Here is a 25,115-nt window from a genome sequence, read left to right on the forward strand (position 1 = left end):
CAGTTGGCAGCTGGAAGTTTGCTAGGGCCACTGTGAGCCATCAACAGCTGGCAGGTGGAAGTTTGCTGGGGCCCCTTAGGCTGTGGCTCTCAACATCTCCCCCTCTCTGTTTAAACAACAAGCATGTGGCTTAGGAACCATGCCTGCCTTAGGTTGTCCAATACTACATATGGTCCTTACCGGTCATCGGATGAGCTGACCTCAAGGTGTCAGCCTCCTGTCTTAGGTTGGTACCATTGCAATTGGATCTTACCCATCATTGACTACTGGTCCAGCATACAGCCAGACCTGTGGATAGGTCTTTGTACCAGTGGGGGGTGAGGTTCTTTGCCTCACCTCTGTTGTCCCCCAAATTTTAGCTGAACGACCATCACAAGCAGAAGGGAGGAAGATACACCAAGCCAATTGATGGCTCCTTTTGGAAAAATTGTACCACCGATGACACCATCAGCAAAAATACCCCAACACTACCACAAGTCGCTGCACCAACAGATAGTTCACAATGCATACAGGTGAGTTCACAATGCATACAAGTGATACATAGTCCAGGCAAGTTCTGCAAGCAGTTCAGTGATAGCTATTGCAGAAGCTGTAGATTGGTTTTATCTTTGTCTTCACTGGCACTGGGATGAAGATAGGAATTCTGGCAATAATGGCTAAAGAAAAAATTATGTAACATTCCAGAAGGCACTAAAAGAAAACAATTTTCTTAACAATTTACATTATCTTGAACAGAATTATTAAATATAATGAAAATGAAAGGTGAAAGTAAACAAACAGATCTGTTAACCTCCTTTTTTGTTCACATATTAAAACAATCCTCAACAGCTGTTTACCCATTTAAATTAAACCATTTAAATCACGTGAATAAAAAAAAATTTTGATCCATTTTTTCATGAGCGCTCATCATATATGATATAAGGACATACGTACATACAAACATACAACATACACAATTCACAATAGCTAGACTGTGGAACCAACCTAGATGCCCTTCAATAGATGAATGGATAAAAAAAAATGTGGCATCTATACACAATGGAGTATTACGCAGCACTAAAAAATGACAAAATCATGGAATTTGCAGGGAAATGGATGGCATTAGAACAGATTATGCTAAGCGAAGCTAGCCAATCCTTAAAAAACAAATGCCAAATGTCTTCCTTGATATAAAGAGAGCAACTAAGAACAGAACAGGGAGGAAGAGCATGAGGAAATGATTAACATTAAACAGAGATGAGTGGGGGGACAGAAAGGGAGAGAGAAGGGAAATCGTATGGAAATGGTAGGAGACCCTAATGTTACATAAAATTACATATAAGAGGTTGTGAGGGGAAAGGGGGGGAACAAGGGAGAGAATTGAACAACAGCAGATGAGGTAGAGAGGTAAGATGGGAGGGGAGGGGAGGGGGGATAGTAGGGGATAGGAAAGGTAGCAGAATACAACAGTCACTAATATGCCATTTTGTAAAAATGTGAATGTGTAACCGATGTGATTCTGCAATTTGTATTTGGGGTAAAAATGGGAGTTCATAACCCACTTGAGTCAAATGTATGAGCTTTGTAATGTTTTGAACAACCAATTAAAAAAACATACAACATAAAACACAAGTGTGCACACATAATATAATACATACAACACATAACATAATAGTAAAGGCCTTATAAATTTTTACAGGTGAAATCTCCATTGCAATGTTTAAAAACTCTATAGTCAAAAAACAGAACTGATCAGCAAAACATTAACCTAGGTCTGTATGAGCTCAAAAAACAAAATAGAACTTAATAATGTGGGAAAGGGCAATAATAAAATAGATATTGAAAAAAGCATCCTGGTTCTGTCGCAGATGTAAGGATAGCCAAACTGGACTTTTGGATATCAGCTATTATGGATTTGAGCCAAATCATCTTCTTTTTGGTCTGTAGAAATCGCTTTAGTTAATCCCCTAGAATCCAAATCGGCTGCTATTCTCGCTGTAGAAACACACAAACAGACCCCCGACTCCAGATAATCACTGGGTCAGGACATTAGTTAATCTCTCTGGAATCCAAATCAGCTGCTGTTCTCCCTGTGGAAACACACAAACAGATCCCCGACTCCAGACAATCACTGGTTCAGGACCTTTCAATTGTCCTGTTAGAATATCCTTCCAAAGTACCTTGGGCTTAGGTACATTTTTTGGACACATATGCCTTTCCGCAGCACTAAGTCCTGATGAATCCAAATTTTAAAAGTTTAGAGTAAAAAGGGTTATTTTAAGTTTATCTTTGGGGAATATATATCCCTTCCCAATTCCCTCTTTTTGCTTTAATAAGTACATTCTAATAGTTTGATGAGCTCTTTCAACTATGCCTTGTCCCTGTGGATTGTATGGGATTCCTGTTATATGAGTAATGCCAAATGATGAGCAAAATTGTTAAAAAGAAGTAGAAGTATAACCAGGGGCATTATCTGTTTTTAACTGTTTTGGAATGCCCACAGTGGCAAAATTTTGTAAGCAATGAGCTATAATATATTTAGTTTTTTCTCCGGCATGAAGGGAGCCCATCAAAAATCCGGAAGAAGTATCAAATGTAACATGCAAATATTTTAATTTTCCAAATTCTGGCAAGTGTGTGACGTCCATCTGCCAAATATGGTTAGGTATCAGTCCTCTAGAATTGACTCCAAGATTAACTTGTGGTAAAAAGGTCACACAATTTTGACATAGTTTTATTATTTGTCTACCTTGTTCCTTAGTTATTTTAAAACGCTTTTGTAAAGTATTAGCATTGACAGGGAACTTTTTATGAAAATTTGTAGCTTCTTCTAGTGTAGAGAAAATATGTATGTCATGTGTAGTTTTATCTGCTACATCATTGCCCAAACTAAGGGCTCCAGGCAATCCTGTATGTGCCCTGATTTGTCCTATAAAGAATGGATCTTTTCTGTCCCAGATTAGACTTTGTATAGTGGAAAGCAAAGAGAAAACAGTAGAAGAAGGGGAAATCCTACCAGCATCTTCAAGGGATACTATAGCATTAACTATATACTGCCTATCAGAAAATAAATTAAATACAGAATCTTTAAACATCACAAAAGCTTGTAATACTGCTTTAAGCTCTACCTTTTGAGCTGATTGTTTGGGTACTAAAAATGTAAAAGTTTGATCAGGTGTAACTATTGCTGCTGTACCATTATCTGACCCATCAGTGAATATATTTGGAGCATTCATGATAGGTGTTTTTCTTGTCATTTTTGGAAAAATTACAGGATGCAATGACCAAAAAGACAATAAAGGATTAGATGGTAAGTGGTTATCAAATGAAACATTAGATTTGCACATGATTATTGCCCAAGTATTTAACTCATTAGCTAACTCATCAATTTGATCCATAGTATATGGAGTAATAATTTTACTGGGAGAAATTCCAAACACTCCCTTTGCTGCTTTTATTCCTTTGAGTATCAATTGTCCTACAGACTCAGGATTCCTAGTAAGAATAGTGTTAGGAGAATAAGATAAATACATCCATAATAATGGACCTTCTTGCCAAAATACTCCTGTAGGAATATTTTTTGTTGGTAGCACAATAAATAATAAAGGCAAACTTATATCAATTCTATCCAAATGCATATTTTCCATATATGTTTCAATGATTTTTAATGCCTTTCTTTCTTCAGGCATTAACATTCGGGGTGAATTTGGTTCTGATGGACCTTTTGGGATATCAAATAAAGATCCCAACTCTCCTGTTGGTATACCTAGATAAGGCCTTATGCAATTTATGTCTCCTAATAACTTTTGAAAGTCGTTAAGTGATTTGAGTTGATCTATTCGTCTTTGAATTTTTGGTGGACGGACCATGTTGAGGATAATAGAATTCTTAAATAAGTAGTTGGAAAAATTAATTGTACTTTATCTATTGCCATCTCTAGATTATAATTTTTAATAAGTTTGTAAGTGTGGCATAACATTCTAGCAAAGTGTTTTTATCTTTGTGTGCTAATAATACATCATCCATTTAGTGAAATATTTGTAGTTCAAGATTTTGATTTCTAAGTGGCTGGATTACTTTATTAACATAAATTTGACACATAGTTGGGCTGATAACCATCCCTTGAGGGAGTACTTTCCATTCATATCTCTGATCAGGACCTTCATGATTCAGTGCGGGGATAGTAAATGCAAAACATGGACTATCCTCAGGATGAATTGGAATTGAAAAAAAACCAATCTTTAATAACTATAACTAAAACATACCAGGTTTTTGGCAAAGCAGACAATTGAGGAATCCCCAATTGAGCAGGTCCCATAATAACCATCTCATTATTAATGGCTCTTAAATCTTGCAATAATCTGTCTCCATTTACAGATTTCTTTTTGATGACAAAAATGAGAGTATTATGGGGAGATACAGGAGGTTGTATTGTCCTTCCGCTAATTGTTGTTTGACCAGGTCATTGGCTGCTTGTATCTTTTCTTTAGTCAGGGGCCACTGAGGAACCCATACTGGTCTTTCTGATTTCCAAGTAATTTTGATTGTCTCAGTGACCCCTACTAAAAATCCAACCCATGTCTGTCTGTTCCTTGATCTATTTGTATTGGTCCTGCTATACCTTGTTCTTGTTCTTCTAATCTTTTTTCTTTCTAAAACCTTGTCTAGCCCTAATAGTGGGTGCATTTTGATTGATGTTATTTGTTAATGTCAAACCTAATTGATCTAGGACATCTCATCCCCATAAATTTATGGGAAGATGATCCAATACATATGGCTGTATAGTTCCTTCACATCCTTCAGGATCCTTCCAATGTAATACCATTGCACTTATATGGGGATTAGTTGCCACTCCTAGGCCTTGAAGCGTTTGAGTGGCTTGTTGTAATGGCCAATGTTTTGGCCATTCTTGATGAGAGATGATGCTAAGGTCTTCACCTGTATCCAGTAGCCCATTAAATTCATGTCCTTGAATATTTAGTTTTAGCATGGGGCGAGAATCTAAATTTAAAGAAAGCATAGCCCAATCCACACCTGTGGAGCCTAATCCTTTGGAACCTCTTTCTACAGTACGACTGGAAAATTTATCATGTAGGCTGGGTATTATTAGTAACTGTGCTATTCTATCTCCTGGTGAAATTACTGATATACCCTTTGGAGAACTGGCTATAATTTTTATTTCACCTTCATAATCCAGATCAATTACCCCAGGACTTATCATAAGTCTTTTTAGAGTAGAAGAACTGTGTCCCAATAATAACTGTTCCTTTGGGAAGAGGTCCTTTTACTCCTGTGGGAATGATTTGAACTCCCATCTCTGCAGTTAGTACTGTTCTGGCGGAGGCGCACATGGCCAATCCTGTGCTTCCTCTGGTTTGTCTAGTGAGGGATCTAATGGACAATGTGTCCTGGGCACTACCCTGATGGGGTTGCTGGGTTCCTCCAGGGCTCCGTATATTTGTGGTCTTGGGCCCCGGAGCATTGGCCCCCCCTGTCCATTTTTTGGCAATGTAGCCCGATGCCTTTCTCCACGATATCGTGGATAGGCACCTGGTCCTTGTTCATTTTTTGATAATGGAGTACCCTCTATGGTGGTTTGAGAATGGCATTCATTAGCCCAATGTCTCCCTTTATGGCATTGTGGGCAAGTACCTGGTATTCTACTCCTTTGATACCTAGTTTTGTTAAACCCTCCTCCTATGGGGCAATTCCTTTTAAAATGTCCTGTTTGTTCACAATTGTAGCATGTTTTTGGCCTGGCATCTAAAACCTGTTGTACTGCAGCTGCCATGACTTGCCCTTGTTCATTAATGTCTCTACGTAATTTAATATATGTGTTTAAATCTTCATGTTTCCATGGTCTAATGACTTCTCTGCACCAGCGATTCGCTTGCTCATAAGCCAGTTGTTCTATTAATGGCATTGCTTGTTCTGTATTCCCAAAAACTCTGGTAGCTGTTTGAATAAGCCTATCTACAAATTCAGCGTAAGGTTCATTAGCTCCTTGTATTACCTTAGATAATTGACCTTGTAAACCTCCATGTCCTTGTGAAGTCTTCCATGCCCTAACTGCACCTGCAACAGTTTGTGAGTATATGCCAGGATCATATGCAATTTGTTGCTGATGATCCTCATAAGGTCCCTTTCCTAACAACATATCTAGATTTCTCTGAGGATAACCAGCTGCTGCATTTCTCCTAGCCATCTTCTTGCAAAATTCCTCATTGGCAACCTTCGATAACAGGTATTATCCTCCATTTAGCACAGCTTTACACATGCTAGCCCAATCTGCTGCTGTCATGTTCAAGTTGGTAATGGATTTGACCATGCTTATAGTGAAGGGTGCTTGAGAACCATAGGTTGTTACAGCCTTTTTTAGCTGCTTCACTGTTTTGAAATCTAAAGCATGGTGAATTCGCTGCCCTCCTGCCTGCTCAATTACAGGGCACGTTAATATTTGAGGTCTTGTCTCAGGATCCCTTCTATCAACTGCGGGGGTTGGGGGCCTACCAGCATATGTAGGTGGCACTATTGGTTGGACACTTACGCCCTCTGGTGATAGAAAGGTGTTAGTAGCAGTCTCCTGTAGAGGTGGCGCTGTTGGTTGGACACTTTCGCCCTCTGGTGATAGAAAGGTGTTAGTAGCACCTAACCGCTCACATCTGAGGAACAGATAGGGAGAAAGGACGGATGGACATTTCAGGAGGATAGAAAGGCTATTATAATGATTTTTTGTTGTTCCAATTTTGTTTCACTCTGTTTCAGTTTTGTTTGGCATTATCTTGTTGGGTTGTATGATAGTTATAGTAGAAATATTCAAGAAAAAGAGAATGTCTCTCGAGCTAGACTGACAGAGTAAGAAAGTTTAGAGCAGAAAAAGCCATCAGGGGAAAAGTTACAACAGCAACAATTTCCTGAATAAGGCTCCTATAGTTCAGGAAATGATATCAAGAATCAATAAATGGGATGAGATCAAATTAAAAACTTCTGCACATCAAAAGAAACAATGAAGAGTCTGAAGAGAGAATCTATAGAATGAGAGAAAACCTTTGCCAACTGTCCTTATGACAGAATATCAGCATCCAGAATATATAAAGAACTTGAAACCGCAAAGCTAAAAAAAATGACTCTTTCAATAAATGAACAAATGAACTATACAGAAACTTCTCAAAAGTATAAATGGCCAACAATGATATAAAAAAAAAGGTTCATAACCTTTAGCCATTAGGGAAATACAAATCAAAACTGCACTGAGATTTTATCTGATCCCAATCAGGATGGTGATTATCAAGAATAGAAATAACTATGAATGCTGATGAGGATCCAGGGAAAAAGAAACCCATATGCAACTGTTGGAAAAACGTAAATTACTACAGCCACCATGAATACCAGTATAAAGATTCCTCAGAAAACTAAAAATGGAAATATCATACAATATACTTATACCACCCTTCAGTATTTATCCAAAAAAAGTAAAGACAGCATAATTTAGAGATATGTGTAGTATATGTTTATTGCAGCACTAGCCACAATAGCTTAGTTATGGGATCATCCTAGGTGTCCATCAACAGATGAATGGAGAAATAATGTGTGGTGTGTATACACAATAGAGTTTTATTTGGCCTTAAAGAAAAATGAAATTATGATATTTGCTGACAAACAAAAGGAATCTGAGAGCATATAGTAGGGGGAATGAGCCAAACTCAGAAAATCAAGGGTTCTATGATTTTCTATCATGGATAGAAACTGGAGAGGGTAAAGAGAAAGAAACCTGGGTGGGCTAGTCCCATGAAAATTGAAGGGAAAGGCACTAGGGGTACAGTGAAGGGATAGGGAAAATACTGGGGAACCATATCGACCAAGTTTTATTGTTATGTCATGTACATGTACCAATATATAACAATGAATCCCACTGTTATGTATAATTTTAATGCACCAAAAAAGTTTTAAAAACTGATAAGTTGAAGTGCTGGAATAACTAATGTTTTAATAGTTTGCTATCCCTAGTTCTTTAATCAAGCTCTATCTCACAATTGATCACAAACTGCCATGCCCTACATTTTTTCTAACATTTTTCAATTTTAATTTGTTACATATGATAATAGAATGCATTACAATTCATGTTACACATATGGAGCACAATTTTTCATATCTCTGGTTGTACACTTGTCTCACATTTTCTTTGAATCCTCCGTTTTCAGTAATGTTGGACCAGCAAATGTTGTTCAAATAAGAAGGGAGAAACAGTTGCTATTTACAATCCAATGATATCACTTAAGAATGGTGTGTATATTCTTAGCATTCCTGTCTTGTTCCAGTCTTTAGAGGGAATGCTTTTAATTTTTCTCCACTTAGAATGATGTTGGCCTTGGGTTTAGCATAGATCTTCCAATGTTGAGGCATATTCCTATTATCCCTAGTTTTTCTAGTATTTTCAACATGAAGGGATGATGTTTTTTGTCAAATGATATTTCCACACCTATTGAGATAATCATGATTCTCATCTTTAAATCTATTGAGGTGATGAATTACATATATTGATTTCTATATAATGAACCAATCTTGCACCTGTGGGAAAAACCCCACTTGATTGTGGTGTACTATCTTTTTAATATATTTCTGTATTCAATTTACCAGAATTTTATTGAAAATTTTTGCATCTATGTTCATTAAAGATATTGGTCTGAAGTTTTATTTCCTTGATGTGTAGTTGTCTAGTTTTGGAATCAGGGTGATATTGGCCTCATAGAATGATTTTGTAAGGGTTCCCTCTTTTTCTACTTCGTGAAATAATTTGAAGAGTATTGGTATTAGTTCTTCATTGAAAGTCTTGTAGAACCCAGCTCTAAATCCATCTGGTCCTGGGGTTTTCTTGGTTGGTAGGCTTTCAATGGTGTCTTCTATTTCACTGCTTGAAATTTATCTGTTTAACTTGTGTATATTCTGATTCAGTTTGGTTAGATCATATTTCTCTAGAAATATGTTAATATCTTAAAAGATTTTCTATTTTATTGAGTACAAATTTTCAAAATAGTTTCTAGTTATCTTCTGTATTTTAATAGTGTCCTTATGATGTTTCCTTTTCCATCACAAATTTTAGTAATTTGAGTTTTATCTCTCCTTCTCTTCATTAGCATGGCTAAGGATTTATCAATTTTATTTTTTTCAAAGAACCAACTTTTCACTTTGTCAATTTTTTTCAATGTTTCTTGTATTTCAATTTCATTGATTTCAGCTCTACTTTTAATTATTTCCTGTCTTCTACTACTTTTGGTGTTAATTTGTTCTTCTTTTTCTAGGGCTTTGAGATGTAATGTCAAGTCATTTATTTGTTGACTTTTTAACTTTTTATTCTTTTAAGGATTGAACTCAATGCAATGAACTTTCTTCTTAGTATTGCCTTCTTAATACTGTGTCCCAGAGATTTCAATATATTGTATCAGTGTTCTCATTTACCTCTAAGAATTTTTTAATCTCCTCTCTGATGTCTTCTGCTATCCACTGTTCATTCAATAGCATATTATTTAGTCTCCAGGTTTTGGAGTAGCTTCTATTTTTATTTTATCATTGATTTCTAATTTAATTACATTAGAATGCAGGGTAGTATCTGATGGAATGCAGGGTATTATTTCTATTTTTTTGTATCTGCAAAGAGTTGCTTTGTGGCATAATATATGGTCTATTTTAGAGAAGGATCCATGTGCTGCTGAGAAGAAAGTGTATTCACTTGTTTATGGATGAAATATTATATAATATATATATATATATATATATATATACATACACATATATATAAAGTCTAAATTATTGATTGTATTATTGAGTTCTATAGTCTCTTTGTTTAGTTTTTGTTTGGCAGATCTATCCAGTGGTGAGAGAGGTGTGTTATTGTGTTGTGGTCTACTGATTCTTGAAATTAAGAAGAGTTTGTTTGATGTACATAAATGTTCCATTGTTTGGGGCATATGTATTTACAATTGTTATGTCTTGTTGATGTATGGTTCCCTTAAGCAGTATATAATGTCCTTCTTTATCCCTTCTGACTAATTTTTGCTTGAAGTGTACTTTATCTGATATGGTAATGAAACCCCTGCTTGTTTATGCAGTGCATGTGAGTGGAATGGTTTTTCCCAATCTTTCACCTTCAGTCTGTGGATGTCTTTTCCTGAGATGAGTCTCTTGAAGGCAGCATATTGTTGGGTCTTTTTAAAAATCCAATCTGCCAGTTTATATCTTTTTATTTATGAGTTTGGGGCCATTCATATTCAGAGATATTATTGAGATATGGTTTATTTTTGGTTTTAACTTGACTTGGTTTCTCCTTTAACTGTTTTTTCTTCAGTGTAGTTCCTCCCTTTACTGATTTTCATTTTTGTTTTTCATTTCCTACTCATGGAATATTTTGCCATTGATGTTGTGTAATACAGACTTTCTAGCTGTAAATTGTTTACCTTTTGTTTATCATGGAAGATTTTTATTTTGTCATCAAATTTAAAGCTTAATTTTTCTGGGTATAAGATTCTTGGCTGTCATCTATTTTCTTTCAAGTTTGGTATATGTTGTTCTAGGACCTCTTAGATTTGGGGTCTGGGTTGAGAAATATGCAGATATTGCAATTGATTTCCCCCTATATGTAATCTGATTCCTTTCTCTTGTGGCCCTTAAAATTCTATCCTTATTCTCTATGCTAGGCATTTTCATTATAATGTGCCTTTTTGTATATCTGTTGTGATTTTGCACATTTGGTGTCCCATAAGCTTCTTGTATTTGATTTTCTGATTCATTCTTCAGGTTTGGAAATTTTTCTGATATAATTTCATTAAATAGGTTGTTCATTTCTTTGGTTTGTGTCTCTATTCCTTCCTCTATCCAAAAAAATCTTAAATTTGTTCTTTTCATGTTATCCCATAATTTTTGGATATTCTTCTTATGGTTTCTTACTATCTTCACTGTGTGGTCAACTTTATTTTCAAGAATGTATATTTTGGCGTGGGCCTGTAACTCAGCGGCAGAGTGCTTACCTCAAATGTGGGGATGCACTGTATTTGATCATCAGCATCACATAAAAAATAAACAAATAAATAAAGACATGCTGTCCATCTACAACTACAAAAAAACCATTATTCATATGTCTTCACTGTCTGAGGTTCTGTCTTCCAAGTAATCTAGTCTGTTGGTGATGCTTTCTATTGAGTTTTTAAGTTGGTTTATTGTTTCCTTCATTTCTAGGATTTCAGGGCTTGTTTTTTTTTTTAAGAATCTGTATCTCTTTTTTGAAGTAAACCTTTGTTTGCTGCATTTGCTTATGTAGCTCTTTATCAAAGTGATCTTTTTTTGCCTGTGTTTTCTCTTATATCATGCTTTACTTCACAGAACATTTTAATTATGTACATCCTAAACTCCTTCTCTGACATTTCTGTTTTGCTGGCCATTGATTCTAATAATATTGGTTTGTTTGGAGCACTTTCTTCCTTTGTTTTTTCATGTTGTTCTTGTGTCTTCCCCTCTAGCAATGCAGATCCTAGGTATTATGGTTTCTACCCTATAAACCTACCTCTACATGTTTCCAATACCTCTCCTTTAAGGAAGAGATCAATAGTAACAGATCACAATGCAAACAATATGCAGCCTTAAATCAAATAGCTCCTATTAAGACATTAACAGTTTTGTCACAATAGACAGAAATGGTGTGTGTTTGATTATTATTTACAATACAAACAGTAGATTTGCAAAAGGGTCTACAGTTTCTAATGCTGGACAAGGAGAGAATGAGAGAGTGTTTGATGAGATGTTAAGGAGATAGAAGGTGAGGATATAGAGTTATTAGATCTTAAGAAACATGAAAGAGAAATCAAAAGTAGTTGGCTGGAAGCAGGAGAAAAGAAAGAAAGACACTCTGGGGAGACAGGTAAGTGGGAAAAAATTGAAAGTACAAAAAATCAAACAAAAATTATTAAGAAAAATTAAAAAGGTAAAAAATATACAACAAAAATGTAATATACTATTCAGACATCTCAGTAGCCTAATGCACTTAAAGGTCTTGGTTTCACAAATGTTGGGAATGTGAGGGTAGGAAAAGAGAGAGGGAAATAAAAGAAAGAAAGAAAAATAAAATCTCAAAGAAAAATGGCATAATTGTCCCTGTTGGAGTTCAGTATCTTCCCTGCTTCCCTTCTTATCCAATAGCCAGGGTTGTCAGATGTTTGATGGTGTCTTTACCCACAGGGTTGGTCTTGGAGGCAGAGCTCCTGGAAGTGGGGTATAGACCTTGCTGGCCCCCATTGGAAGACTGCACCCCAAGGATCTCCTTCGTGGCGCACTCATGTGATGTAGGCACCTGGTCTTAGCCACTTAGATTGCCTATAGACCTCACAATTTCTGGCCTCTAATTTAGACTCTAAACTGTATCTCTTATGCCCCCCTCCCTTTCTACTTCTCAATCAGAAACCTGTCTCTCTGGAGGGCCTATGCACCTGTTTCAGATAACTATTCTATGTTGGAAAGATCAGAACCAGGCTTCCAGAGCTATGGGTCAGCTACATAGCTGCAAGTGTTGTGCCAGGTTAGTGGCAGTGGGTGGAGAGGGTTGGGGGCTATAAGTACCTTGATATTGCTTTTAGGCCCCAGATGGAGCCCTAAGATGGGAGTTGCCCCAACTGAAGATTGTGATGGTGGTAGTGGGGTTAATCCAAGATGATAAGGAAGGTGTCCCAAGATGGAGGCGACCATTTCAAAAATGGGGCAGTGAGGGCAGGCTGGGTGGTGGCATTGGGTAGGTTGTTAAGAGATGTAGCTCTGTGGTGTGGGATGCTGCTGTGGGTGGCTGTCTTCAGACCCTATCGGTGTCCTCAGATGCAGGCTACCATGTGGAGGGGACTATGGCAATAGTTGCAATGTCCCAAGTGTTAAAACTATTCATGAGAAAAACACCAGGTGATCCAAACTGAGATGAGGCTGGAAAGTGTGGGGGCGGGGGGGGGGTTGTAAGGCAGTATACTCCATTTACATTCAATGTTATTATTGAGATATGATTTTTATTCCCTGTCATTTTGATTTATTTCTGGTTTTTAATTTAAATCAGTTTCTCCATTGATTGATTTTAGTGTAGTTCCTCCCTTTGCTCATTTTCACATTTTTAAAATTTCTTCTTCATGAAATATTTTATTGAGTATATTTTGTAAAGCAAGCTTTCTAGTTGTGAATTATTTGTTTACCATAGAAAACGTTTATTTTATCTTCAAATCTGAAGTTTAATTTTGCTGTGTTTGGGTTTAGAATTCTTGGTTGGTGACCATTTTTCTTTCAGATCTTGGTATATATTATTCCAAGACCTACCAGTTTTGAGGGTCTGGATTGAGAGATCAGTTGAGAACCAGATTGGTTTCCCTCTAAATGTGACCTGTCGTTTTTCTCTGGCAGCCTTTAAAATCCTATCCTTATTCTGTATGTTAGCATTGTTGGTCTGTTGTAATTTTGTATACTTGGGATCCTATAAGCCTCCTTTATTTGATTTTCTATTTCATTCTTTAGGTTTGAAATTTTTTTATATTATTTCATTGAAAAGATTGTGCGTTCCTTTGGTTTGTATCTCTGAGCCTTCATATATTCCAATAAATTTTTTAAATTTATTTTTTAATTGTAGTTGGAGACAATACCTTTATTTTATTTATTTAATTTTATGTGGTGCTGAGGATCAAACCCAGGGTTTCACACATGCAAGGCAAGCATTCTACCACTGAGCCACAACCCCAGCCCTATTCCAATAAATCTTAAATTGAATTTGATCCTTTTAGGTTAACCCAGATTTCTTGGAAGTTCTGTTCTTGGTCTCTTAATATGTTTTCTCCATGTTTGACTTTCTTTTCATGATTATATATTTTGTCCTCATTCCCTAAATCTCTGTCTTCGAAGTGATCTAGTCTCTTGGTGATGCTTTCAACTGAATTTTTAATTTGGTTTATTGATTCCTTTATTAGGAGAATTTTTGCTTTTTATTTTTTCAGAATCTCTCTCTTTATTGAAGCAATCTTTCACTTCCTCTATTTTCTCTCTGATTTCACACCTTATACTGTCCTTTACTTTGTGGATCAGTTTAACTATGTACATTCTAAACTCTTTCTCTAATATTTATTCCACTATGCTGTCAATGGATTCTATTATTAGAGTGTCTTGGTTTGTTTGGGGCAATCTGTTCCCTTGATCTTTCATGTTGTTTGTGTGTCTACCAATCTAACAGTATGGATCTGAGGCAATAGAGTTTCTACCCCATGAACTTATAGTGTCCCTTAAGGTTTCTAGCACCTTATTGTTTAGGGGGACAAAAATAATAGCAGCCAATGAAAACAATATATAGCATTAAGCCAAATATCCCTACTATGATGTCTAGAATGTTAATTACCTCAAAAATCAGAAATGATATGATCAGTTATTGCCTACAATGAAAACAGCAAGTTTGCAAAAGGATTTCCAATTTAAAATGGTGGTCAGGGAGATAACAGAAGTAATAAGATATAATATTTAGGAGGGAGGCAGACAGAAGACAGAAGTAAAAAATTAAAGGAAGAGTGAAAAAGAAAATAATAGAGATTGATTGTTATCAGGTAAACAGAAAAAGAATCAAAGGAAACAGGTAAGAGAAAAAATACATATAAAGTAAAAATTTAAAAATAAAAATAAAATACAAAACAAAACTAAAATATACTAATCAAATATCCTAGTCTTCAAAAAACTGACCTATGAAAAATAACTGGCTTCAAAAATGCTATAAATGAGGAAAAAAGCAAATATGAATAAATATAAATGTCTATGCAAAATTAAGGTCACAATTAAATAGAGAAAAGAAAAAATCTCAATGAAGAGCTAAAGAATTATTTCTGTTGGAGTTCAAAAGATTCTTAGCTTCTTTTCTCAGCAATTTAAGGTGGGGTTGTCTGGAGCATGATACTCTACTCTCAAGATTGCTGGAAAGAGAGAGGTAATCTCATTGGCAGAATTCTTGGAGGCAGGGTTTAGGCTTAGGTGGCTCCAGGGTCTTTGCTGAATGCCAATTTTTCTAGGGATTTTAAATCAGTGCACTTCCAGGGCCCAGTAATTGCTGATCCATGATAAACCCAAGGGATCTTCCATGGGTTCCACTGTGTGGTGAAGAAACCCATATTTAGTACCCTACATCACCTGTGGACCCATGTTTCCTGTTCTTGGGTTAAGTCTCCAAACTCAATCTCTCCTGCCCCTGCCCTTCCATATTCTTGGCCAGACACATCTCTCCTAGCGATTCCTGCAAGCAGCTAAATTGGAGGGGGAAGGATAGAGCCAGGTGGGTTTCCATTATCAGTTGTTCCCTGTGTACACCTCTCTCCATGTTTGATTTTCTCCTTGTCACTTAAGCACACTCTATGTTGGGCAGTGTGTGTTTACTGGACTTATATTTCAGGCCAAACTCAGGTTTGCCAGGAATCAGCTCCCTCACCTGCTGGCCACTGTGCTGTGGCTGCAAAGTAGTTCCTTCCTTTGTCCTCCACATGCTGCCTGGAGAGATGCTGGCTTCTTTTCCTCACAAGGATATTGTGCAGTGCACCTTTCAGTTTAGTTAGTCAATATCCTTGATATCTAAATGCTCTGTACTCAGACACATCTAAGGCCTCCTAAAAATGTGGTTTCCCTTAATTTACTTATACCTCCACTTTGCTGATGGAGAGACCACTTTTGCTGGTGCTTCTGTTATGGCTGTGGCATCAGCTGTGCTGCTGGGGGTTTCTTCCTTATTTCATTATATCCAACCTCCTGATTACCCAATCTGCTTTGAATATTCAATTTTAAATTCCAGTAATGTAGCCCCTTTTTCTGTTTACCCACCTTGCTGATAAGCTGCCTGTGTGCTTTCTTGTTTTCATACCAGGGAGCACCTAAGAAAGTGACCTCCTCTATTCTGCCATCTTCCTTTATTTATTTATTTTTTTTTTGATACCAGAAATTAAACCATGGGACACTTAACAACTGATCCACATCCACAGTCCTTTTTATATTTCATTTAGAGGCAGAGTCTCACAAAATTACTTAGTCTTTGCAAAGGTACTGAGGCTGGCATAGAATGTGCAATGCTCCCGAATCAGGAGCTGCTTGGATTACAGGTATGCACCAGCACACCTGGCAACAACAGTGATTTTGTCATTTCTTTGTTGAATTACTGTTTATTTTATCAAAAAGTAATTCATAAAGGTCTTTTATTAAGTATCTCTTTCCCTTTCCCTGAGGTTTATTCTGTTGCTCTACAATAGCTTTTTACACTGCATGTTCACATATTTTGTTATTAATTTTAACAAAGTATTCATTTAAAGGAATGATTGTAAGATTTGCATTTTATTCACATTAAGAAGTGTGCTAGAAGTGATCAGAGAAGAATCTTCCACTGTAAATAGTCTAATAGAATGGTGCAGCCTTTAGAGGAAAAAAAATTCAGAAGACTAACTAGAGGTCATTTCTTCCCTAAATATCAAGTTTTTCTTTTAAATTCAGAAGTCTGTGTAACTAATCATAATCAGTTTGTAAAACATTTGTGTAAAACATACTTATGTTGACTACACAGGAGATCATATGGTACTTGAACATCAAATATTATCCTCAGTTATCTCAAGGTAGAAGCTTTTAATAATAATAATACATGATATGGAAGACATTATTATCTCATATGCTGTCCACTGCCTTACTGGAAACAGTACTTCATTCCTGTCTGAGTTTCCCTGCTTCATTTTGTGGTCCTTTAGGGACAGGATTCATATCTGACTTACCTTCACTATTCTCTGCAAATATTGAGGATGCATTACACAATGTGTGCTAATGAATATTCTTATTTATGAATGGAATAAATTCATGATCCAGGCCAAGAGAGGTGGCACACATGTGTAATCCAAGCTAATCCAAGGATGAGGCAAAAGGCATACAATTTCCAGTTCAGCCAGAGCAGCTCAGGGAGACGAAGCCTCAACATAAAAATTAGAAGAGCCAGGCATGTAGTTCAGTGATAGAGCATCCTTGGGTATAATCCCCAGCACTACACAACAACAAAAACAACTCCTGATCAGTTTACCAAAGGAAAAAGTAAGAGACTATACCTCTAGAAGTCTGAGAGTTGGGCAAGAAGTACAGGCATCTTCCTCACACACACCTTGAGTGTCTCTGATCTCCATATACTTTCCCTGCATCACAAGCCACAGAAACTATACTACCTATTGCCATGTTATTTATTATTCTGTCACTCAAGGCTCCATTGGGAGAAGGATTGTAGCTGTCATTATTGAGAGTCAGCTAATTAAAAAACTGAAAGGCTATCACAACACACATTTGTGTCTTTGAACAGAAAAAAATACATCATAGTGTTTTCTCACTTGCTTAGTGATAGAGAACACTCTTCATATATTTTAATTTGATGCAGGCACAAATTTTATGGTAAACAATTCATGCAAAATAGAAGCCCTCTTCATTCTATACAACACAAAAGAGAATGCAATAATCAACTATGAAAATGATTTTAATGTGTATGATTTTGAATTAATGAATTCAAAATTAGTGAATTCAAAATTTTTGATAAGGGCAAAGATGGTTTACAAGTTAAGGATTCATCCCCAATCCCTCAAAATATGTTGGGATTGGTACTAGAATCTAATCATCACAGCAGCTTATTTCATAAGAAGTGGTTCTAAAAACTATATAAGTTTTTAAAAACAGAAACTGTAAAAGAACCTGAAAATTATTACCTGTTAAAGAGAATTATACTCAAAAATTGGAAATTGTGTTCATATTTTATAATTCAATATGGTTTTGACCCACTTTGCTTTTATAAGGCAAATCAGACATTTGGGGTCTGAACTAACTTTCAAACAATCTTTATATTTCAATTCTGGTTTATTGTAGCAGTACTGTTATCACTATATTATTAAGTATAATATATTGTAGAAGATCAATCTCCATAATTTTGCAATATGAAGGATTACAATACCTGCTTCTGTCACTTGAGTGGGATCTAGACTAGTTACAAACTCCCCCTTGACATTAAGACAATCTCCTTCTTTTTTTACCTCCAGTCTTTATCAGAGACAGTTCATGGAGATCAGCTTCAAGGCCGGCCCCTTAAATATAAAAAGGTTTTAAGTGAACTCAGAAAGATGGAAGCATAGGAGTCTCATCAATTTATTTCTTCCCTTGCATGCAATGAATAAACAACTACAGATATGTCAATTTCCTATCAGTGAAATCAGAAACTAGTTGGGAGAGCCCTAAATTCTAGAATATACCTGCATGTAAATGGACAGGATAACTAGAAACACATTCTCATCACAAACCCTACCTCAGTACCTTACAGTCAGGAAGGAATACCCAACTCTTAGCTTGTCCTAAATGAGACCACAAATACAGCTCCTCTGTTTTACTCTTCCCACTCTAAGGAACTGGTTTTCAAACTCACATTATGAAATGCAACAACTTTTCAGAGTACTCTCAGACAACAGAATAAAACAGTGTTCTAAATAGGCATGAGAGCACATACATACACCCTGTCCCCACAATTAGTGCAGAACAAGTAAGCAATAATTCCCAAGTTCCTGTTGCTCTGTGGAAGAGATTTTCCTTTACACTTTCCCACCTGCTGCCATAGGATAGGGCTACTGAATTCAGCCTTCATACAGGTGCCAGCCAGGCAGGGAAACAAAAGACCACTCAGAGCCTGAATGGGCAATTGGGTACTTCCCTTGACTTCCCCACCAAACCCAGTAGTGAGGATTAAACCAGGTCTCCAACTTTTCCATGAACAGAGATTGTTCACATATCAAGCCCCCTCTTTTTACAACTTTCAGCCAGGTAACAAACTCCTGAGCTACTCTGACAGTTGATGGTGCTCTACATTCATGAGTCCCCCTGACCAAAGAGAATCAAATGCCCCTTTACAGATTCAGTGTCTTATGATTTAGACATGATGAATACCCCGGATCTCATGTGGCAGACAATGCAGGAATGCTCAGTGTTGAAATTATTAAATTATGAGTGTTGCGGATTAAAATTCTGATATGGTTAAATGGGTATTTATTGTAGGCAGGCTGTGTGTGGCTGGAGGAGATAGGTCACTGGGATGTGCTTTTGTGGTTTACATTTTTGTCCCTGGTTCTATTTCCTGGTTTCCATGTCTTAAGCTGCTTTCCTCCCCCATGCTGTTCTGCCATGATATTCTACCTCACCTCTGGCCCGGAGCTATGGACTTAAACAACTATGGACTAAACCTCTGAAACTGTGGGTCCAAATACATTTTTCTGCCTTTAAGTTGTTATTTTCAGACCTTTGTTTGCAGTGATGCAAAACCTGATTAAAACAAATATTCAAAGGAATTGTGATGTACATATATGTGCATATATAAACCTAGTCTTCATTATGCTAAATCAAATTATCCACATAGGGCTGGGATGTGGTTCAGTGGTAGAGTACTTGCCTTGCATGTATGAAGTACTGGGTTCGATCCTCAACACCACATAAAAATAAATAAATAAAGTAAAGGTACAAATTTATCCACATAGACACAATAATGCACTGCATTATCTCACTTGTAAATTGATTTTTTTTTAAAAAAAGAGTTGAATGCACAGAAGTGAAGGAAAATAGAAGTTGGAATGGGGTGGAGGGAAAATGTCATTTATAGAATTTTAAATTGTACTTACGTAGAATGAATCAGTCCAGACCTCTAATGAACAATATAATGAATCCTTATTATTACTTTGTTGCAACTAGAAAATTTCAGAAAGTGTGGGTTCCAGGTGCTCTTACCACACGTCCATTCAAAATATAGAAAAGTAAACATGTGAAGTGATAGATAAGTTAATTTGAATGATTACAGTAATCATTTCCCTCTGTTTATGTTCATCAAAACATCTTTTGTTGATGTCAAATTTACACAATGGAAACAAAAGGTTATAATGGTTTACTTTTTTCAGAGTAAAACATGTAGTATGAATATAAGAATGGTACTCTTCACCACATGTTGTGAAGTGAATCCTGTAGGCTGGGGTAGTAATGCATTAGTTGCATTATATGCATTACCTAATATGTTATTACTTCAAGAGCATAGCAGGAGGACTCTGTTCCCCTCCCCAAAGAAGCAAAGATTTTGCAAATATTACCTGTTTCTTTTTTCAAGTCTCCTTCAGACAATATAGTTAACTCTTTTGTACTTACCTGTTATTTTATTCAACATATAAAATCAGTAATTTGAGGGCCTCTTTGGCTGGGTTGTGAGTCCAAGTTGAAATTACTTCTCTCAATACTCAAGTCCTTAGTGCTTAGTATGTTACATGGCTTGAGTAGGCACCAATAAATGCGGGGTGAAAAAAGTCTTAATAACAACTAAATTTCAGTAAATAATATAGTAAGAATCAATAAACAGCATGGCAAAAAATTTTTAAAAATCTTCAGAGTGAAAGAAACCAGAATGTGAAAAGAGTCTGTAGACTGGGAGAAAAATCTATTGCCAGCTACTATTCTGACAAGGGATATTAACTCAGCATATATAAAGAGCACAAGAAACTTAACACCAAAACAAAACAAATGACCCAATCAATAAATGGGCAAATAAAAATAAACAGACATTTCTCAAAAGAAAGAATATAAATGGTTAAAAATATGAAAAATATATGTTCAGTATCCCCAGCCATCAGAGAAATGCAAATCAAAATTACATTTGGATTTCATCTCACTTCAATCAGAATACAAGAATGCGCTCAATAAGTATATCAGTAATAATAAATGCCAGAGAAGAGGAGCGGGGAAAGGTACACTTATGATTTGTTGGTGGAAGTGCAAAATTAGTATAACCACTATGGAAATCAGTATGTAGGGTCCCTTAAAGACTAGTAATGGAACCTCTATATGACCTATCTATCCAACTTCTTGGTATTTATCCAAAAGAACTAAAATTGGCATACTACAGGAATACATGCATATCAGTTCATAGCACCAAAATTCACAATAGCCAGGTTATGCAACCAGCCTACATATCCATCATCAAACTAGAGGAGTGTATAATTGAGTTTCACTCATCCATAAATATAAATGAAATAAACTTATTTACTGATCAATGAATGGAACTGAAAATATCATGGTAAGTGAAATAAGCCAGACTCAGAAAGTGAAGAGCAAATGTTTCTCTCATATGTGGACACTAGAGTGAACAAAAGGAACAAAAACTGGATCTCATGAAAATAGGAGAGAAACCATTAGAGTAAGGGATTGAGAGAGGGAATGTGAGGTCAAAGGTAGGCACTAGGTAATAAAATAGACCAAATTATACTATGTCCTTGACTAAATATGTCAAAACTAATCCCACATTTGTTCTGAATGATCAGTACTTGTCCCAAATGTCAATTTAATAACCAGGACAGAGTTTTGAGAAAAAGGAAAAAGAAGCTTTATTGCTCTGCTAGCAAAGGAGAAGCACAGAGGCTCCTGTCCCAGAGGCTATAATTCTCCCCATTATAGAGAACGGTTGCCAATGTTACCAAAAGCTTGATCCTTGTACCTGATGCCAATCCAATAATGATGTCATGGTTTTGAAAACAGAAAGAAAGAAGGTTTATTGTTTTGTTAGCAGAGGAGAAGCACTGGGGACACCAGTCCCACAGGCTGTTATTCTATCCTTCAGGAATAATAGAGGGTTTTGAAACAAGATATTCACTCAATACCATGTGTATCCACAAGACCTGGATCCTAATTAGAATGAGATGTATTGCATGTTTATACAACATGTGCAATTGATTCTACTGTCATAAGGAACATGATAGGGAGAACAGAGGGTCTTGAAGAAGAGAATAATGACACATTGGGGTTTGTGATTTACTTGTTCATTTGGGAGATATCCATTTCTTAGATCTTTTGGTGCTATCTCTGAAGTCAAAGTAACTTGGATCCTATGGTGATTGTATGCTCAAGACAGATAATTTAGCCTAGGATGGGGAAAAGGTAATTTTGTTCCCCTACCCCAGGTTGTGGATGGGGAGAGGGAGAAGAGTAAAAGAAAATATGTCCATTTAAAAAATAAGCCTCATTGGAAGAGAAACAAGAGCTATGAGAAACAAAAGCATGAGGTGGACAGCTATTACATTTCCCAACTGTCAATTTCTATGGAAAAATGGGTTACAACATCTCCAAAATGCTTCCTGCGGAAAGATGGCAACGTTGGAGAAAAGTGGCTCAAAGTCTTTGTACTCTGTTGCTTGGGGAATGGACAGTTAAGGGCATTTAACAGCAGGGCTGTCCAGAGGCCCATGGTGGTGGTTGGCAGATGACTAGACAAGGAATAAATAAGGCAAGAATCATGCTAGGACAACAACAAATAAGACATCAAAATATTACTTTTTGTAAACAATTACCACAAAAGCAATTAGTAGACTGTTTCTAAAACTGAGGACAAACTGGTGACACTCTAGTCCTACAGTATAGTTATCATTGGGCACTCCCATATAAGAACCCTTCTTTTATAGCCTCCAATTTTACTTATTTTTTGTAGGGATAACACAAGTGTACATCTCAAGTTATGCTGAAAGAGCCACTCGTTATACTTTTCTGCCAGGTGTTTAAGACCAAGTTGATTGGCGCGGGGGCCGGGCCGGGGCCGGGCCCGGGCGGGGCGCGGCGCTCGCGGGCTCGGCGGGCTGTGCGCGCCCACTCCGGCTCCAGGCGGCCAGCGCGAGCGGGCCCAGGCCGCCCTGCTGCAGCCGAGCACCGCGGCGGCGCAGCGGTAGCAGCAGCAGCAGCAGCAGCAGCAGCTCGCGCGAGGCCCCGCGCCCCTCGCAGCCCCTCCCGGCTCCGTGCATGGAGACGCGGCCCGCCGTCCGCCGCTGAGACCCTGCCGGCCGGGACCCGCCGGGGCTGCGGTGGCTTCGGGCTCCCGCGCGGCCCGCGGGCCTGTCGCCCGCGCGGATCCCCGCGGTCCGGCCGTCCCGTGCCAGGAAGTGGCCGTCAGGAGCGCCATGGCCCACTCCCCGGTGCAGTCGGGCCTGCCGGGCATGCAGAACCTAAAAGCAGACCCAGAAGAGCTTTTTACGAAACTGGAGAAAATTGGAAAAGGCTCTTTTGGTGAGGTGTTCAAAGGCATTGACAATCGGACTCAGAAAGTGGTTGCCATAAAAATCATTGATCTGGAAGAAGCTGAAGATGAGATAGAGGACATTCAACAAGAAATCACAGTGCTGAGTCAGTGTGACAGTCCCTATGTAACCAAATATTATGGATCCTACTTGAAGGATACTAAATTGTGGATAATAATGGAATACCTTGGCGGAGGCTCTGCACTGGATCTATTAGAACCTGGCCCTTTAGATGAAACTCAGATTGCCACCATATTAAGAGAAATTCTGAAAGGACTTGATTATCTTCATTCAGAGAAGAAAATCCACAGAGACATCAAAGCCGCCAATGTTCTGCTGTCGGAGCATGGAGAGGTGAAGCTGGCGGACTTTGGAGTGGCGGGCCAGCTGACAGATACCCAGATAAAGCGGAACACCTTCGTGGGCACCCCCTTCTGGATGGCGCCCGAGGTCATTAAACAGTCAGCTTAGGACTCGAAGGCGGACATCTGGTCACTGGGTATAACAGCTATAGAACTGGCGAAAGGGGAGCCCCCTCATTCCGAGCTGCATCCCATGAAGGTTTTATTCCTGATTCCAAAGAACAACCCCCCGACGCTGGAAGGGAACTACAGCAAACCCCTCAAGGAGTTCGTGGAGGCCTGTCTGAACAAGGAGCCGAGCTTTAGACCCATGGCTAAGGAGCTGCTGAAGCACAAATTCATAATGCGCAATGCAAAGAAGACGTCCTACCTGACGGAGCTCATCGACAGGTACAAGCGGTGGAAGGCCGAGCAGAGCCAGGACGACTCCAGCTCTGAGGACTCGGACGCGGAAACAGATGGCCAGGCATCTGGAGGTAGTGACTCTGGGGACTGGATCTTCACAATCCGAGAGAAGGATCCCAAGAATCTTGAGAACGGAGCTCTTCAGCTGTCGGATTTGGAGAGAAACAAGATGAAAGACATCCCAAAGAGGCCTTTCTCTCAGTGTTTATCGACAATTATTTCTCCTCTGTTTGCGGAGCTGAAGGAGAAGAGCCAAGCATGTGGAGGGAACCTGGGGTCCATAGAGGAGCTGCGAGGGGCCATCTACCTGGCAGAAGGCCTGCCCCGGGATCTCGGACACCATGGTGGCCCAGCTGGTGCAGCGGCTGCAGAGATATTCTCTAAGTGGTGGAGGAACTTCGTCCCACTGAAACCCCTTGGCCTCTGGGGTTTTGTTTTCCCTCCTTTCTTCTGCATCCTCCTTTTGAAAGTCGAGGAGAACCTTTGCCGGCTCTGCTGGAGGCGCCACGGAGGGCCACCCCCAAGGCCGCGACGTCCAGGGACACACTTAGCCCTCGCTGTGCCCAGCCTGATGAAGTCTCTCGCATGGGGTGGGGAGGGCCAGCTCCTTCAAGCAATTATTTTATTTTTTTATTGTTTTTAATTTTAACCATAGTGCACATATTCAAGGAAAATGTCTTTGAAAACAAAACCCCTGAAGTGTATATTTGGGATTGTGATAAGGCAACTAAAGACATGAAACCTCAGGTATCCTGCTTTAAGTCGATAACTCCCCCGGGGAGATGGAGAATCGCTGGTGGATCTGTGTACAGACTGTATATAGCGTCATTTTTACAGAAACCCCTTTGGCGTGCATAAGGAATCACTGTGTACAAATCGGCCAAGTGCTTCTGTAGATAATGTCCGTGGAGTAAATATTTGACAGGCCATAACTTGAGTCTATTGCCTTGCCTTTATTACATGTAAATTTTGAGTCATGTGACCAGTGATTTGGGTTTTATTTTGTATTTGCAGGGTTTGCCATTAATAATAATTAACGCCCCTCGATGGAACACTCCCATTTGTACCTCGACAGATGCAAATGTCCCTCTTGTTTGTCCTTCACCCCTTTTGGTACACTTAGAAGTTGATTTCCTTTTTCATCGATGGTACTATTTCTTAGTGTTTTAAATTGGAACATATCTTGCCTCATGAAGCTTTAAATTATTATTCTGAGTTTCCCAGAGGAAGCACTCTCGTCTAACCTTTG

At 38.1% G+C, this 25,115-nt stretch overlaps 1 protein-coding gene and 1 pseudogene across 1 annotated transcript; one reads left to right on the forward strand and one right to left on the reverse strand.

Annotated features, from left to right (window-relative positions):
- The window catches only part of LOC124078511 (serine/threonine-protein kinase pim-3-like), a 39,622-nt pseudogene extending 16,638 nt beyond the window's left edge, over positions 1-22,984 (reverse strand).
- On the forward strand, positions 22,910-24,798 carry LOC124078512 (serine/threonine-protein kinase 24-like). Its single transcript, XM_046423318.2, is given in 2 exon segments — positions 22,910-24,181; positions 24,183-24,798. Coding segments are annotated over 2 exon segments (1,293 nt in total). The 5' UTR covers positions 22,910-22,982; the 3' UTR covers positions 24,277-24,798.
- The last annotated feature ends 317 nt before the right edge of the window (positions 24,799-25,115 follow it).

The sequence above is a fragment of the Marmota monax genome, unplaced genomic scaffold (assembly GCF_021218885.2).
Source record: "Marmota monax isolate L192 unplaced genomic scaffold, Marmota_monax_Labrador192_F-V1.1 WCK01_AAM20220418_F8-fsc00494, whole genome shotgun sequence".
In the NCBI taxonomy this organism is placed as follows: Eukaryota; Metazoa; Chordata; class Mammalia; order Rodentia; family Sciuridae; genus Marmota; species Marmota monax.